Source organism: Gavialis gangeticus, unplaced genomic scaffold (assembly GCF_001723915.1).
Source record: "Gavialis gangeticus isolate Ggan-Ray unplaced genomic scaffold, GavGan_comp1, whole genome shotgun sequence".
Classification (NCBI taxonomy): Eukaryota; Metazoa; Chordata; order Crocodylia; family Gavialidae; genus Gavialis; species Gavialis gangeticus.
Window position 1 is genome coordinate 86,373,013 of NW_017728992.1, and position 16,143 is coordinate 86,389,155.

The following is a 16,143-nucleotide window of genomic DNA, read 5'->3' on the forward strand; positions in this document are numbered from 1 at the left end:
ACCTGTCCCAGATCCCTGGGTGGTTTAAGTCAAACCAGACTCCCCCAGCATTCTAGCATGCTCTCTCTGGGCTGGGCAGGGCTCTCTGCTCCACAGCAGAGCTGCCCCTGCCCCCCTCACCCCTTGCTCTGCATCCAGAGCTCTGGCAGAGACTGCAGACACAGTAAGGTCTGCCTGGCTTCCCTGTTCAAGCAGAGATCTCCCCCTCCCTCCCTCCCATCTTCCACAGCATGGACCCCAGCCCCATGGATCCTAGGCATATGGTATGCTAGCTAATGCTGAGATGTGTCTGTGTGCATCTCCAATTTCACTGAAACAGGCAGACACGGTAGTGTCTGCTTAGGGCTTTTTAGAGCTAATCAGCAGGTCAGCTGGTAAGGTCCCTGCTTCCTTCCTTGGAAAAAGTTTAAGAAGAGCTTGAGAGGGGCTACTGTTTTGCTGATGAGGTAATAAACACTGTTGTCAGCCTGCTGCTGGCTTGCTCACCTGTCAGTTTGCTGCAATCAGTATAAAGTAGCAGGGAGAGGGAGATTGAAAAGTATCATCAGCAGATGCATGCACTGCACCCCCTACCCCAACTTGCCTCAGAGTGCTAGCCCGGGGCTGGCAACACTCCTGCCCCTGAGCAGCAAGCTGGGAAAAGCCTGGGACTGTGCAGGAAGACCTTCCTAATCAGAGCAACCAGAACACCCCCCTCAGCTCAGCACTGTAAAAGGGAAGGGAGGGCTTCTCTAGTACCCCCCAGCTTCTAGGCTGAGGCATATGCCTGCAATTTTTCAGTCCAGAGACAATGCCTGGGTGGTTACAAACTGATTCAGCCTAGCCAGGTTAGACTAACCTGCAAAGATTGAATTAATTCAGGCTCAGACTTTTTGAATGTCCGTCCGTAGCCTACAAGACTACCAGTAAAACAAAACAAAAAACTGAAACCCAACAACACCACTTTTGCTACTCATCATATGACACTGAGCATCCCCACCATAGAAAACAGTGTTTTCAGCAAGAATTATGCTATATAAAAAAAGACAATCTTGAGCCAAACTGTAATCTTAACAGTGAAATCTTAGTTCTGAGAGCTAGCTATACTTAAAATAATAAACCAGATTCAAGAAAGAGAGGCAAGTTCTGATATGCCATATTTTCTCAGGAATAAAACACATATCTTGTTTTTAAAAGGCAGAATGAATTTTAAAAAGATCTTTCCTTGTACTAACTGAGGAGCAGCAGCAAGGAAGCAGAGCCTGCTCTCAGTCATGGGCAGATTTTACTATTGCTTTTCCCCCCCGTAAAGCAGAAACTGTTCTCAACATATCTTTTGCATATAATACACACAGAAATTTCCAGCAGCTAGCTTTTGGAAAAAAGGTGTTTTGTATGTGAGAAAATATGGTAAGTGTCATGAAGGCATATTTCACCAAACATGTTTATTTATTTCCTCAAGTTTCATTATATAAGGGAGCCATAAGTAAACTCACTCTTCTAGTAATGGAAAATAAACCAGAAACTCGGGGACATCAACAACACCTTCCAAGTGGAAGTCATACTTGCAGCCAAACAAGGGATACTCCCCCTTCTTCTCAAACTTCACTGTGTAGATGTCATTCCCAAATGAATTGGTGGGTGAAGCTTCAAGTCGCTTCCTATAGGACAGAGGAATAAAGGCAGCAACAGACAGGCAAGCTCTTATTATGTTTGCTAATAAAAAGGTAAAACAAAGATAAAGAGCCCTGGCCCAAAGCAAGAAAAAAAAGTCCCTATTTCAATGCCCTAAGCTCTCTACTCCCCAGCCTTGCTGAAAAAATAATATACAATTATTTAGTCAAAGCAAGTCTTTCATTCAAATTTTACACTATTTCAGAGTGGCTAAAGATTAAGTAGTCATAGAAATAGATCCTTAGACTTAGATGCAGTTTGGTACTCCTGGTGAGAAGGCACATTTGAAATTTGATACAGGAAGCTTACTTCAGTTGCTTGTATCATGCCAGTTTTGCCACTGCTGCAATCAATACAGAAAATTTACAGATTAGGAGCAGTGTTTTCTACAGGAACTATGTAGGTACAGTCTATTCCAGGTGTATCAAACTCATGAGGCCCTACAAGTCAGATAAGCAGCAGGGCTGGGTCCAACTGGGCCCACAGACTGGCCCCATGTACCGCATGTACTTTGAACTGATCTTGCACGCAATGTGTGCCAGAACAGCCCTATGTGCAGCACATGGCTGGGGCCGAGGCTGCCGCATGCAGCATGTGGGATAGTCTGGGACACACCACATAAGGTGTGTGTGTCCAGCCCAAGACCCATGGGCAGCACTGCAGGCTAGATGACAGAGCACCATAGGTCATATCCTTGACACTCCGGTTCTACTACACTTTACTGAATTTACCTGGGGCAAGACTGCTCAGACAAGAACCTTACAAAGCTCTTTTATTTGAAACATCTTGTTTTAATAAACCACAGAAGCAAGGAGTGACTTCCCTTTTAGTCTGACTGTGCATCCCACATTTTTTTTAAATTGACAGGATAAAAAGCACTTACACAAGCTCAAAGCTATTTGGGGTTGTGCCAATAAAATATCCTCCACGGCAGAGATTCCCACAAGCATTTTTAAGCATCATGTCAGCCTGCTCATACGTCTCAAATGAATAATGGTAAACAAACTGACAGCTGCAGATGTCAAAGCACATCGCTGGATCATCATACTTGCTGGACAGAAGTTCCTGAAATGGATACAAATGGACTATGAGGTCTGTACCAAAGACTACAGAAAAAGAGTGATGTGCATTAACCTTCCAGTTAAATATGCTAATTCCAGAATTCAAGTTTTTGGGAAAAGACCACACAGTAAAGTTCCTTTTTTCCTTTGCCTTCAGCAAATTCACACTATGTATTAACTGCTGGATGAAAGAGGAAAAGGCAGCCTTCAAAGCCTGCTTACATGCAAGAAAACTCATAACATATTCTAGAGCTACCAAAATATATTAACCCCAAGCTGTAATTCTTTCATGTGCTTCTTAAAATGTTGACTAAGGAACTGGATCATTAAACTTAAAGCCAAAATAACGGGGCTAATTAGTTACAGTTGTTAGTTTTCAAAGTTTTATTATTGGGGACTGGTTATAACTGGGGTGGCCATACATCCTAGTTTCGCCGCAAGACTCCCACATTCCATAGACCAGTCCTGTCTGGTTGGTCAAAAGTCCTGGGCTAGACTCTGGTGGGGAGGTAAAGCAGCATGGTATGCCAGATGGATGGGCTCCCACACACAGCAGCAGTGGTAGTGGTACCTGCCTGCCTGCCCACCTGCCTGGTACACCGGGCCACTCTGCCTCCCAGCCAGATTCCAATCCAGGACTTTGACCAACCAGCCAGGACCAGCCTATGAAATCTGGGAGTGTCCCAGCCAAACACAGATGCATGGTCACCTGGGTTTTAACTCACTTAGAAATGAACTCACCACTAGTGTTTAGGGGTAAACCAATAAAGATTTTTTGGGCTGATACCATTGGCTGATTATTAACAAGCCATATCAGCCAATACCAATTTGATTCCCGATACGCAGCCCAGCAGATTGGAGAGCAGTGGTCCAGCCGGTAAATGTGTTTTGTGGTGGGGGCAGCAAATCAACGTCCCCACAGTGAGGGAGGGAGTGGGGCTGGGGCAGCCCAGCCAGAGCCAGAAGACACAGGACAGAGCCAGGGGAGGGGGTTCAGGGAAGGGGGCAGACCCTGCTGCTACACACCCCCCCAGGGGAGCCATGGGGGGGCATGTGTTCCCCAGATTTATGTGTAGGGTGGGCTGCCACTGCAGACTAGAGCTGCGTTCTTCCCAGTGGCATGGGGGCTGGGCCAGGCCGGAACTGCGTTTGGGGCAGTGCTGAGGTTGGGCGGGAGCTACGGGGTGGGCTGTGGCCCCCGCCAGAATTTGCCACAGCACCCCCTCTCACCCTGAGTGCAGCCCCAGCCCAACCTCTCACTGGAAAGAGCCCAGCACCAACCCCGACCCCAGCCCATGGCAGCAGCCCACCCTCACCCCACACACAGATCCAGGGGAACATGCCCACTGTGGCTCCCTTGGGGGTGTGCACAGCAGCAGGATCCACCCCCACTCCCTACGCCCTCTGGACGAGCTTCTCATGGCTTCATCCCACACCCCACCCCAGCTGGGCAGTACCTGCTCCTGACCCAGTCCCACTACTTCCCTCACTGCAGGAGCCTTGAGAACACTTGCCTATCAAAACAAAGTTCTTGAACATCCCCTGTTGATGCTCTGTACCAACAGTTAGTAGAGTCTGGGACTAATCTGACTACAAATTCAGAGCAAGGGGTGGAAAATGATTTCAGGTTTTCAAGAGTATTACAAATGCTGACAGAAGTTTGACTGAACTCATTTATTAAGTAAATGCACATAAAGAGTTTAATCTGTATAGATCTTCTGACTAATTAAACAATTCAACCTCCAACTAAACAATCTTTCTTCCACAAAACACCCCTGCATTTCTATTCTACAGACTTCCAATGTTTATTAATACATGAATGCCAAGAAACAGGTTGCATCTCTACAAAATGTATAAGGCACGATAACAATACCTTGGAGCTGTCAGCTTGTATAAATTCTGCATTGAAAATATGTTCGCTAGGTCGAGACCGGACTTTCATATCAGAATACCTCTGCTGGCACTGCTGCACAGAAACTTCAGCAATATCTATAAAAAAAATAAACTGCATACACAAACTTCTGTTCAGATAACCACTACTAAAGTCATAATAAAAATACCATAAACACATGTTGAAGCTGATCTTCAATTTGACAATCTATGATGAAGTTTTATTTACACTTATATGGAAGCTGGAAGCAGCTTATTACATTAGAGATGCTTGGGATCAATGCAATAGCACAACCTACCCACTGCCCTTGAAGTCTTTATCTTGCCCAGGATAGGTTAAAGTCCCACATTTCTAAAATTAAATATCAAAATTTCAGCCCTCCTGGTTGCAGAAAAAAACCCACTCTAAAAGTATGAATTTATGGATACAAAAATGATGCTCTTTGTCTTCCTGAGTCTGCACAGAACAGTTCTAAGACCTAGTCTATACTTGAAGTAATGCTGATTACAACAGGTGCCAAAAATGAGAACAGTTGAACTTTGGAGACTTCTGAAGTGGTACCAAAAATAATTACGCTTTACAATCACAGGAACTGTTTCTGCTGCAATTAGTCATTTTTCTAATGTAAAGTAGTCCTAACAAATGTGAAATATATCCAGTCTAAAGTACAGACTAGTTAAGAAATATACAAACATTTTACTACTACAACTGTACAGTTGTGTGCCTAATTTCAACAGTTTTAGGAACTGTAAACCAATCAGTTTACTGGATGTGCAAACAGTGAAAAACAAAGGACAGAAAATATCCACCATTTTCTAAATGCCCAGCATAAGTTCCCCTCTGTCCCACCACTTTATTAAGATACATATTGCTTGAAAGACTGTAACAGCAAATCTTAAAAGCACATCAGCTCCAAAAGAAATGTTAATTTTGCTAACTATCTGTATTTTTCACTCTTTTACCAATTTCTTTGTAATTAATTTATGACAAAGATCATTTAGCTCCCATCTCTTCTTCCTGCCAAATTCCGCAGTGAAGTCAATTCCAAATCTGTGACATCACAATAAACTGAAATTAATATGCTTTTAAAATATAAAGCACCATGACTGATGTTTGCATTGTTAGAATAACTGTATTTAAACTACAGTGAGAGAGAACAGGCATAACAAGGTTGTTGCTTGTTCTCTAAGATAGGGGCCAGCAACCTTTCACAAGCCATAGGCCAAAACAACCTGGGGCTCCAGTCTGGCATGCACCAGGTAGGTGGCTTCCATGACACATCACCAGCCAGGTCTTCTCTTTGCTCATGCTGGAGCCAGTCAGCTGTGAGCTGCACCCACTTCCCTCAGCCCCCTCTCCCTGGCTGTGGGTGGCACAGGTGCAACTACCAGACAGTGAAGGTGTGTGGGGGGGGTGTACCTGTGAATTGCACCCACACTACTGCCACTTCTTCCTCCCCTCCCCTGGCTATGGCATGAACATAGCTTGAAGCTATCCAGATTCACTGCAGATTCCTACCAGATGGAAACTGCACCTGTGCTTTTCGGGGGCAGGAGTGTAGGAGAGGGGAACAGTAGCAGTGCAAATGCAGTTTGCAGCCTCCTGGCCCCAGCACAGCCCCCCATAAGCCGGAGGAGCTGGAGGGCTGAAAGCAACAGGAGTAGTGCAGGGGCAGGCAAAGCACGCTGCTAATGAAGTGCCACTGAAGCCATTCAGTCCACATTAGACCAGAGCCAGGAGGGTGAGAAGAAGGGATAGTGGCACAGGCACAGCTGGAAGCTGCACAGCTTCAGCCCAGCCAGAGGCAAAGCCTTCCAAGCTCCATGGACTGGATCCACTGGCTCTGCAGGCCAGATCCAGCATGCAGGCCATATGTTACTGACCCAAGCTCTAAGAATTTAACATCTCTAAGAGCTTCCTTCTTTCCCATCCCCACAGTAAACATACCTTTTGATATATAATCAATGCACTGACCTTCCAGTAACACTTTACTGATAAAAACTTATCTATGGAATAGAGATCTCAGTAGCACCAGCACAAACTGAAAAAAGATTCTGACAGTTTTGTAAGCTACTTTTAATCTCCAAGCATTCACTTTATATTTATGGAGTGAAATGAATATGGTTTTTTTCACCACTGATACTGACAATTTAAATCTCCATAAGATGACAGAAAGCCACAATAAAATACTAAAGCAAAATTTCCTTCAAAACAACCATTACATTTTGTGGGGTGTCCAAACAGGAATAAAATGAAGACACATTATCATCCTTTACTTAGAACCTTACTTTACTGTCCCCAAAAGGTTGCCTTCTTACCTGTACAGACTAGTTTATGGATTCTGCCTTTCCTCCATTTAAGCAAGTCTCCACCTTTGCCACATCCGAGGTCTAACACAGTGATACTGTTCTTCTTCTGTCGTACCTTGTCTATAAATTCTCCTGAAAAAGAATCCATGCTTAAGCCCCATATCAATTAATTCATACAGTGCAAACTTCCCTAAAGCATTGAAATCTGACCGTTTTACAATCTCAATGTTGATTTGAGCACTGCAACTTTAAAGTTTCCAAAATACTCTTACAAGGATAGATGCTAGGATATACATTTTTTCCAAAAATGAATTTCATGCTGCTAATTTGTAATAACCTCTTAACAGCTCTGAAAAAAGAGCAAATACTTCCTATGTTGAACACTTCGTAGGCATTGTATGCCAAGCTTTTGACAACTTATAGGCATAAAACAGCAGCATCTTCCATTGATCAGTGGCGATTAAGAGAGGAAGTCGAAGGAATTTCACCCAGTAAGAAGGTGTTTCCAATTGGAGATACAAAAGTATTATCTAAATAAGTAAGAAACACCTCATGGATGCAAAGTCCAAAAGAGGGGAGGGGGCAGGGAAAGTAACGAGAGCTTATACTACAGTAATTTATTCAAGTAGGTACAAGCACAGGGGATGAAAAAGGACTATACCAAATTTAATTCCAATGCTGTGGTGTTAGCAGCACCAAACCTGACAGCTCTCTTGATTTTCAAGACTTCTAAAAGTTAATTTGAAAGAGACTTTTAGAAGCGTAGAAAATGAGGTGACATAGCAGCTGTGAACCTGACTACATCCTCTCAGTTTTCAGCTTCTAATTGCAGCCCTTGGGTAGTCATTCTCCCATCACTGTTTCTGGGGCAGTTGCAGTTACAAAGCAGACAGGAAGTCAGTATGCAGTTAACTAGAGTACAATTAAATTACAGAATTAACAGGAAGGCCAATGTTCCCATGCCCTTAAACAGTTTATGACCTTCCTCAATATACAGATAATTGATTCTTGCTAAATGTAAGCAATAAGTAAAAAATTGGGATAAGAGTAGTCTTATGCAGTTACGTAAACTGCACTTATCTAACATGTCCATAAACAGAGCGCACCATGTTCTGTTTTCCAGCTGTCAAGTCACACAGCAAATTCATGTGCTAAACTTTCACTCCAATATCATTTCTTAATTTTAGTGGAATTGGTATCTCTCTCCTTTATATATACACATCACTCACACAGTAACTTGCATTTTTCAAAGTTACACTCTTTTCTTTTTTAAGTGTAGTTCCAATCTGCTTAGGAGTTTCTGAACTGTCAGCCTGCCTATCCTAACTGGCACTGACATCTTGGGCAACTTCTTTAGCATAAAGTCCAACCCTTCTAGCATCATTATTGAATAAGGCTAGGCCCAAAAAAGCTCCTTCTGACAGCTGCAGATGCTTCCATCTTCACTTGATATTTTGCCAATAGTTACCTTTTGTTCAATTTGCTTCAGTTAGTTGTCAATCAATAGCATAAAGCTCAGGTCCAACATTTAAATTCACTATGAATAAGGCTTTAAAATGAATTCACTAAACGCTTCTAAAAAAAAAAAACAATTACCTCTAACTGCTTTCATTTAACCCACTAATCTCTGTAGTGTTCTCTCACAAATACTGCCAACTCCTCTCTGCAAAATCTCTCTATAACCCTCTGGAGTCCTTCTTCCACTTTATTTAGAGACTTCTTGTAATATTTGCTCCATTACTTTAGAGCAGTGTATCTTAAACACCAAGTTATGCATACCCCTGGAGGTGGGAGGAATACACCACTAATTTCAAGAGAGTATACAAAAGGAAAGAATGGGAAAGCAGAAAACTGACAGCATTATTCATTTGATCAACTACAACAAACTTAAAAGGGGGGCAAGATGTCAGCTCCCTCCCCTCCAAAAAACTGAGAACACTACTTTGGGTTAAAAGCGGAGTTTTCCAGTTGGTTACAAAGATTTTTTTAAGCTCCTCTATTTTCCTTCCTCTAATATTTCCTGGCTTTTCATACCTTTAAAAACAATGATGGGCAACTTTTTAGCCCTGTGGGGTCCGTTTCTGGATTTCCACCTGGATCCTACCCCATGCTTCTTAAATCAGGCTGCAGTCCCTCACGCCAATTTAGCATGGAGGGCTATGCTATCAACAGGCCGTGAAAACTGGCAGTAGGGGAGTGGCACTCCCCTGCTGCCAAAACTTCAGACCCATCAGGAGCCCTGTGGACTGGATGATATTGCTCCATGGGTCAGATCTGGTCTGTGGATTGGGAGTTGAGTACTCCTGCTTCAGAAGATTAATTACAGCTAGCACAGAAGTACATTTACTTCATATCTGGACATAGCATCATGTTCACATGCTTACATTTTTCAGAACTGTTTAGTCTGCATCTAAAGGTATAATCCCTCTGGGAAAAAGTGATGAAAGGCTACAACTCCAGGTGAAGACTTAAAAACAAGGATAGGTTAACTCCTGAGAAACAACATTTCTGTTTGAATGCAAGTGTTCCTTATTTAAAAACAGACATAACAACAAGCAGAACAGCTTTTAAGATGAATACCCACTGCATGCCCAGCCAGTCTTTAATGCTTAAAAGTTATTCCTTTGACAACTCGATATTGCAAGAAGTGGAGGTCCCATTGTGCTCTGCAGTGCCCCTTGAAAAACTGAGAACTATTAGGAGGCCTAAAATGAACTACCATTCTGGGGAAAGATGCACCCTCATGAGAATCAGAAATTCAAAAATCCTTGCCTGTCTCCTTAACATGAGCATAAATTTTAAAGTCGTTTTTTGTAATGGCAATGGGACACATTTACACAGAACAAGCAAAATTCAAATGAAAAGTTTTGTGCAGTATCTAACTAGTATTTTGTCCAACATGGACAATTCTAAGCAATAAGGCAGCCATACCAATGAGGACACTCTTCATCCAGTTATTAAAGTTTCGCAGGTAGAAAATGCGACTCTCACTACGTTTTTCTACTCCAACTTCTTGAAGTTCATTATAATGTGCAGCTACAGTTTGCCCATGACCTTCTCCCACGTGCTGTAGAAAATGAAAGACAAAAGAATCAAATAAGGAATGGTGAAAAAATGTTTAAATGTTTTAATTAAAGTAATGCTGGTTAAACATAGGGCTTAAAACAAAAAGAAAAATAATACAAAACAGAAACAATGGTAAAATTCAGTGGCTTTGTTTACCTAATATTTCCCTGGCCCTCAGTACTTTAAAACTAGACAAGGAGGAAACTCCCTTAAAAACCCACTACTAGTGACCAGTTATTTCAATGGATTTAAGCAAGGCATCTTTTTCTCACCAAAAAGAGATTTAAATTTGTGACAGTTGTACCCATTGCTCAAAGATTGATCAGTTTTATTCTTCTGAAAATCAGCACATAGAAAAGCATTATTCCAGATCTGAACTTAAAAAATCTGTCACAGAAACAACATTCTAAGTTTAGGCCCACAACAGGTGCAAAAATACTGCTTATTTAATCCAAATGCCAGCCAGCTGGAATTGTTTAATCAAAGCCTCAGATAGAAATCACTACTAAAATACCAACATCTTCTAATAGCCTTTGTGACTGGAAGGAATAAGCTTGGGAAGACAAAGGGGAAAAAAAAAAGACACCATCAATGACTCTGCCTCTAGACTCTGCTCTGCTAGTTCTAGTAATTTTGTCACAAACACCGCTATTTCCCCCTCAGTCAAGGACCTGTGACTCAAGATACAGATGGGCTTTACTTATGTAAGAAGGTTCCCTCTTCCTCCCCCTTCCAACTAATTCGCAGTGATACACACAGAATAAGGTCAAAATGGTCTTGGGCTATGTGGAATCTCATGTATACACTTTCCAATGAGTTTTGGAGAATTATGGTATAAATAAAAAGCAGGTGAAAGGTTCTTATTAGTTAAAATGTGAATACATCTTGTAACCTTCGAGCTATTAAATGGCTTGCACCACTATACAAGAACTCCCTATAAAAAGTGTACTTTGGGTATTACATCATTACAAGAGCAGCTAAAAGAGAAGAGTTTTAATAACTGTCTGTGCTATATATTCAACATTTTTATATTTCAGGCAATTTTGTTGATTAACCCTAGAAAATAATCTACTTGATCCTACTGAATATAGAAAATCCTCCTTAATTATGATACAAGGTCTTACTTACCAATACTGTAGTTCTTTTAGCTGAAACAACATTAATGAGATCATGCTACCTATTATCATATCATATTAGCCAAAATTTAATACACAAGACAAAATCTGAACAAAGGACTGTAAGAGGGAAGACAGGCACTCTCTCAAGATGGAAAACACTGAGTTCCTTAAATTAGGGCTGAACACATCTGAAGACCCTAACTACAGCATGCCCTACTGTGCAAATTACTGTGCGCACACAGACTGAGTGACAGTCCCAAAAGAGATTCCATTTTCCTATTTAGTTAAGTATTTTATTTTCTTCTCACACATTATCTTAAGTACAGTAAAAGTTCTGTTAACCAGCATCTTACAAACTGGGATGCTCTACTAACCGGCATGCTGGCTTGTAAGATAAAGTGAAACTAGAAGTGCCCACCGTGGCATTTCTGGTTTCTCTGAGCCCCATGGCCCAGGGCAAAGCAGCCTGCGCTGCCCCCATGGCCCGGGGGCCTAACAGGCTGTATGGGGCCCACGTCCCTGTTCCGCAGGGGCCGTGGGAAGGGTGGAGGGACACCCCAGACGCGGCAGGAGAAGCAGCAGCAAGAGCCACTCAATTAACCAGCATATTTTGTTATCCAGCATCCCCCATTCCCAGGGCTTTTACTGTAATACTAAAATATCACATGTCTAGACAGGCTTGTAAATCCTCCAGCACTCTCCCATGATGATCATCATCCCAAGATCAAAGTGTAGTGACCCACCAGGCTAGTATGGCAAAGTCCATGATACACAGGGAAGTGATCACATTCCAGCCACCTATGATTCCCCAGCTCATATACAGTTCAGTCAATAAGAGACAGCATTCAGCAAAAGTCAAGCACATGACTTGAGCTCATTTCTATGGATCCACTGCAAGATACCTTAACCACTCTGCCACCACATCCTTTACTAATCATACCAAAGTGGCTTAGAAAGTACATTTGATAAAAATGTAAGACACTGTTATTACAATAAGTGCAAGATACCATACTACCATGTAGGATGACTTAACACACAAAAAAAATCATATTGTACAAAGGCCCAGGGCTTACTGTCGACAGATCTGGATCAATATCAGGAAAACAAAAATCCTAAACTTTTGCTAGATTGAAGAACTAGTTATTTTAAATGTGGACATTTTAAGAATCACAAGAAATGTATGTTCTATCACAGCACTTGTTTTCAGCCCTGGGATATTCCAAGATCTCAGAAATTTTAGAGTTACATTCTATCATCTTTCTTTCCCTTCCTTTAGTTCCAAAGTAGCATCTGCAACTAGTGTTTGAAAGATGTACACAATTAATGTTTCCATCTGGTGGTTTATGAGATTATATTACTATGACATATCTTATTAAACCCAGGTTTTGAAAAAAAAAAATAAAAAAGATTTGAATCCTCACCTACTGTTCATATACAACTCAAAATCGATAATACTTACTACTTTTCTAGAATCATCTTCAGATTCACGTTTTCTTTTTCTTGAAACCTTGGGCTGATGACCACCAGTATCTTCCTTTTCTTTTTCAGCAAAACACCCTCTACCTGAACTTGAACTATCATCATCCAAATTGGCAGAAGGCTCTGCCACCAAAGCTGGTTTATCTGCTTCTTCAACTGAGCTCTTCATTAAATCTTGTTCTGCAACCCTGGTTAAATCAGCCATCTTTGTTAGATTTTATTCCTCTTGTCCCTTTAGTTAAAAGCAACCAATGTTTTTTTTTTCCATACAAAAATTCTGTAAATCAAAGGAAAGATATTACTTTCAACATACCACAGACACTTATTACAGTAATATCTTAAGTGTTTCATCATTTAAGTGCTGTAAAAGAAAGTTAAAAATAGTTGTTTGCTACAGACAATTTATAGTCTAAACATCACATATGATAAGAGTAGGAGATAAAAAGTAACATGTTCAATCAAGTAATACTTTACAGCAAAAGCTTAATTTACGTGAGCTGCTATTCTCTGGTTCATTTTTGTGAATACCCTTCTATTACACGTTTCTTTACTGTCTGTCCTGTACAGTTATCTTGCACATGAGTTTTTCATCAACAGAAGGACTATTTCGCACATATAACACGTTCCCAAATAAGATACAGCACCTTGTTTCAGAAAGGCAGAATGAAGGAAAAGATCTTTCTCTGAAGATACTGATAGGCAGCAGCAACCAAGGCTAGAAATAGACATCGCCAAAAGAAGAGGATCAGCTGTGCTGTGATATGGGTGACTGGGCAAAGCACACATCACCCCTTGTTCTACCCTTGATATCATCACCCAGAGAGCTGACTGAACAGCAAAGCACTTTTTTCCCCACTGCCCCAGAAACATGGCGTGGGTTGGTGGCAGTAGGGAAATAAGGTTTTCTACACCCAGCTAGCACCAGCAGGCTCAGCAGAGAAAGTGCCACAAAGGTAATAAACATCTGTCGCAATAAAGCAGCAGAATATATTACCACCCTTTGCTGCACCACTGATTTCCCAGTCGTGTCACAACAAAGGGTAAAGTCGTCTTTTTGCTCAGCAGTTGCAGCACCTTAAAAAAACATTAAGACACCACAAATGAGACATCAGAAGACCTCTGTTCTCAGTGTAAACAGCAGCTTCTGCAGCATTAGCCTCTGCCAGGGGAAAGAGAAAGCATCCATGAAGAGAAGCTAGGGAACCCCTCTGTACTTCACTGTGATGTCTCTTGTGCAGTGTTACTTTTACTTGCCCCATGCAGAGGCAGAAACTGCTATTACCATATTTTCTCACTTATACCACACACTCCATAGATTCCATAGACATTAGGGCTGGAAGAGACCTTGCAAGATCATCAAGTCCAACCCCCTGCCCACAATGTATAGCAGCTGAATCTTAGACAATGGGTGCATGCATGTACAAGAAAATAAAATAAAATACATTAAGTAAAATATGAAAATAGAATTTTAAAAACAAATTGTGAGAAAGATCCACGGCTGGCATAGTAGCTGACTGTAGCTCATTCTTTCACTAATCAGTCTTCTTCCTGTTTCATCTCTTTAAAAAGAGAGGTGCGCACTCCTAACTAGGACTGGTAATGGTACAGCTCAGACAGCTCCCTTTTCAGTTATGATTAAGGGTATGTTTATCATTATGAGCCTTGATAAATCCATGGCATGTCTATACTCTGAATACCGTGCCTGGTTCTGGTCCCTGCACCTCAAAAAAATAGAATCAGAGAAAATTTGGAGAAGGGCAAGAAGGATGATATAGAGGGGCTTCTCCATGAGGACAAACAAAAGAGGCTAGGCCTATTCAGTTTAGGAAAGAGATGGGGGGGGGGGAGGTGCGGGGGACAGGACCCAAGGGTTTACAACATACTAAATAGCAAAGTGAAAATAAATAGGGATTTATTATTTACTGTCTCACAATGCAAGAACTAGGGGTCATAAAATGAAACTAATAGGGAACACGTTTAAGGTGCCCAAAAGGAAGTTAATTTTCACACAGTGTGTAATTAAAGTGTAGAACTCGTTGCCACCAGATGCTGTGGAACCTAACAGTTAGGCTAGATTCAAAAAGAGATTGGACAAATTCTTGGAGAAAGGGGAATCTGTAGCTATTGAGCATGGGAGTTAGGGTTACAGCCTCCAAATTAGAGCTTCCTGGACCTCAAATGCTAGAGGCTGCAAGTGAGAGAGAAATAGCAGGGGGGGGGAAAAAAACCCAGTTTATGCCAGTTCACTCTCTGTCACTGTGTGACACACAATACTAGACAAGAAGGACTTATGGTCCAACCCAGTAAATGGCAATCCTTACATAGTCTGCCTCTGTGCTACACATGAAAGTGCTGTAATGAAGCATACCTTGTCTACTCACTCTCACTGAGGCAAATTCCAAATCCCAGAACAAAGCCGTGTACCTACCGTAGAAAAGCTAAGAACAGATACCCTTTATACCAGCTCCTCTGCTTCATTTCTGGAACGTACTGAAGGGCACGGGTAGGGCTGTGCCTCTGTACAGTAACCCCTGCTGTGCTGCGTCCCAGCTCCCCCATGCCCCCGGAATCCTACGATGGCCCCCAGCCACATCCTGCCTGGCTCCAAACGCCTGTGGTCAGGGTGTGGAAATCCATGGGGCATCTCTACCTCACAGAGCAAGGAAGCAAAGCGAAGGGGTACTGAGCGGGAGAGGGCACCTTGGGAACCGAGTCTGCCCCTCACCCCTATGAGGCAAGTGCCGTGGGCCTGACTAGTGGATGGACGACACTGGGGGTGGGGGCACAACTCAGACTTCACTGAGGACCCCTTGCCAGGCTCTGGCTCCAGCCGAGATGCGCACCTTGCCCACAAACCGCACAAGGGACGCATAAGCTTCTGCGAGGTTCGCTGCTCGCTCACCATAGGGTAGTGCTGGCTGCACCAGACCTCCAGAGGGTCTGCAGGCAAGAAGCTGGGGAGCCTGAGGCCAGCACAGGGCAGCCCAGTGAGGACACAACCCCCACCCCTCATTGTTGTGCAATGGGGAGGGGCCACGGGAGGGGCGGCCCCACAGTCCCACGCGGCGGGGTGGGGGCTGACTTTGTGACGTCACGATGGGTCTAGTGGGTGAGGGGCAGTCCAACTCTTCCCCTTCCCCCTTGCGCAGCCGCAGAAGAGGCCCTCCAGAGCGGCTGCGACAGAGTATCGGCATCAACCCCGCTCCCCTCCCCCAACCTCTGCCGGGGCCGCCGCCGCGCTCGCGCTCCCCCCGTGGCGCGCAGGAACGGCAGCCTCAGCCCCGCCCCTCGACCACCCGCGCCGCTGCTAACGGCCCGGCCCCGAGGGGCCGCCTCGCCCCCATCCAGCCCTCCGATTGGCCCGAGCGGAGCTGCCCCGCACTGCGCTCACCGAGCGGGCTCTACCGACATTCTGTTTGCGGAAGTGACGCGCGCCGAATGCGCACGTTGCAAACGTCACCACCGGTGGGGAGCAGGGACCAATGGGAGGTATGCGAAGGAGAAGGAGGACCCCGGCCGCACGCCGGACTACCAGGAAGCCTTGCGCGGGGCATGCGCAGTGCGGG

The 16,143-nt window shown here is 43.4% G+C and overlaps 1 protein-coding gene across 1 annotated transcript in view; it reads right to left on the bottom strand.

Moving 5' to 3' along the window:
* The window catches only part of RNMT (RNA guanine-7 methyltransferase), a 37,267-nt gene extending 21,182 nt beyond the window's left edge, over positions 1-16,085 (bottom strand). The window contains exons 1-7 of the mRNA XM_019524833.1: positions 15,969-16,085; positions 12,558-12,854; positions 9,846-9,981; positions 6,924-7,046; positions 4,588-4,703; positions 2,537-2,718; positions 1,476-1,640 (exon numbers count right to left, since the gene is read on the bottom strand). Of these exons, the coding sequence (XP_019380378.1) occupies positions 1,476-1,640; positions 2,537-2,718; positions 4,588-4,703; positions 6,924-7,046; positions 9,846-9,981; positions 12,558-12,782 (947 nt within the window). The 5' untranslated portion in view covers positions 12,783-12,854; positions 15,969-16,085. The remainder of the gene's footprint in view (positions 1-1,475; positions 1,641-2,536; positions 2,719-4,587; positions 4,704-6,923; positions 7,047-9,845; positions 9,982-12,557; positions 12,855-15,968) is intronic.
* Positions 16,086-16,143: the final 58 nt, after the last annotated feature.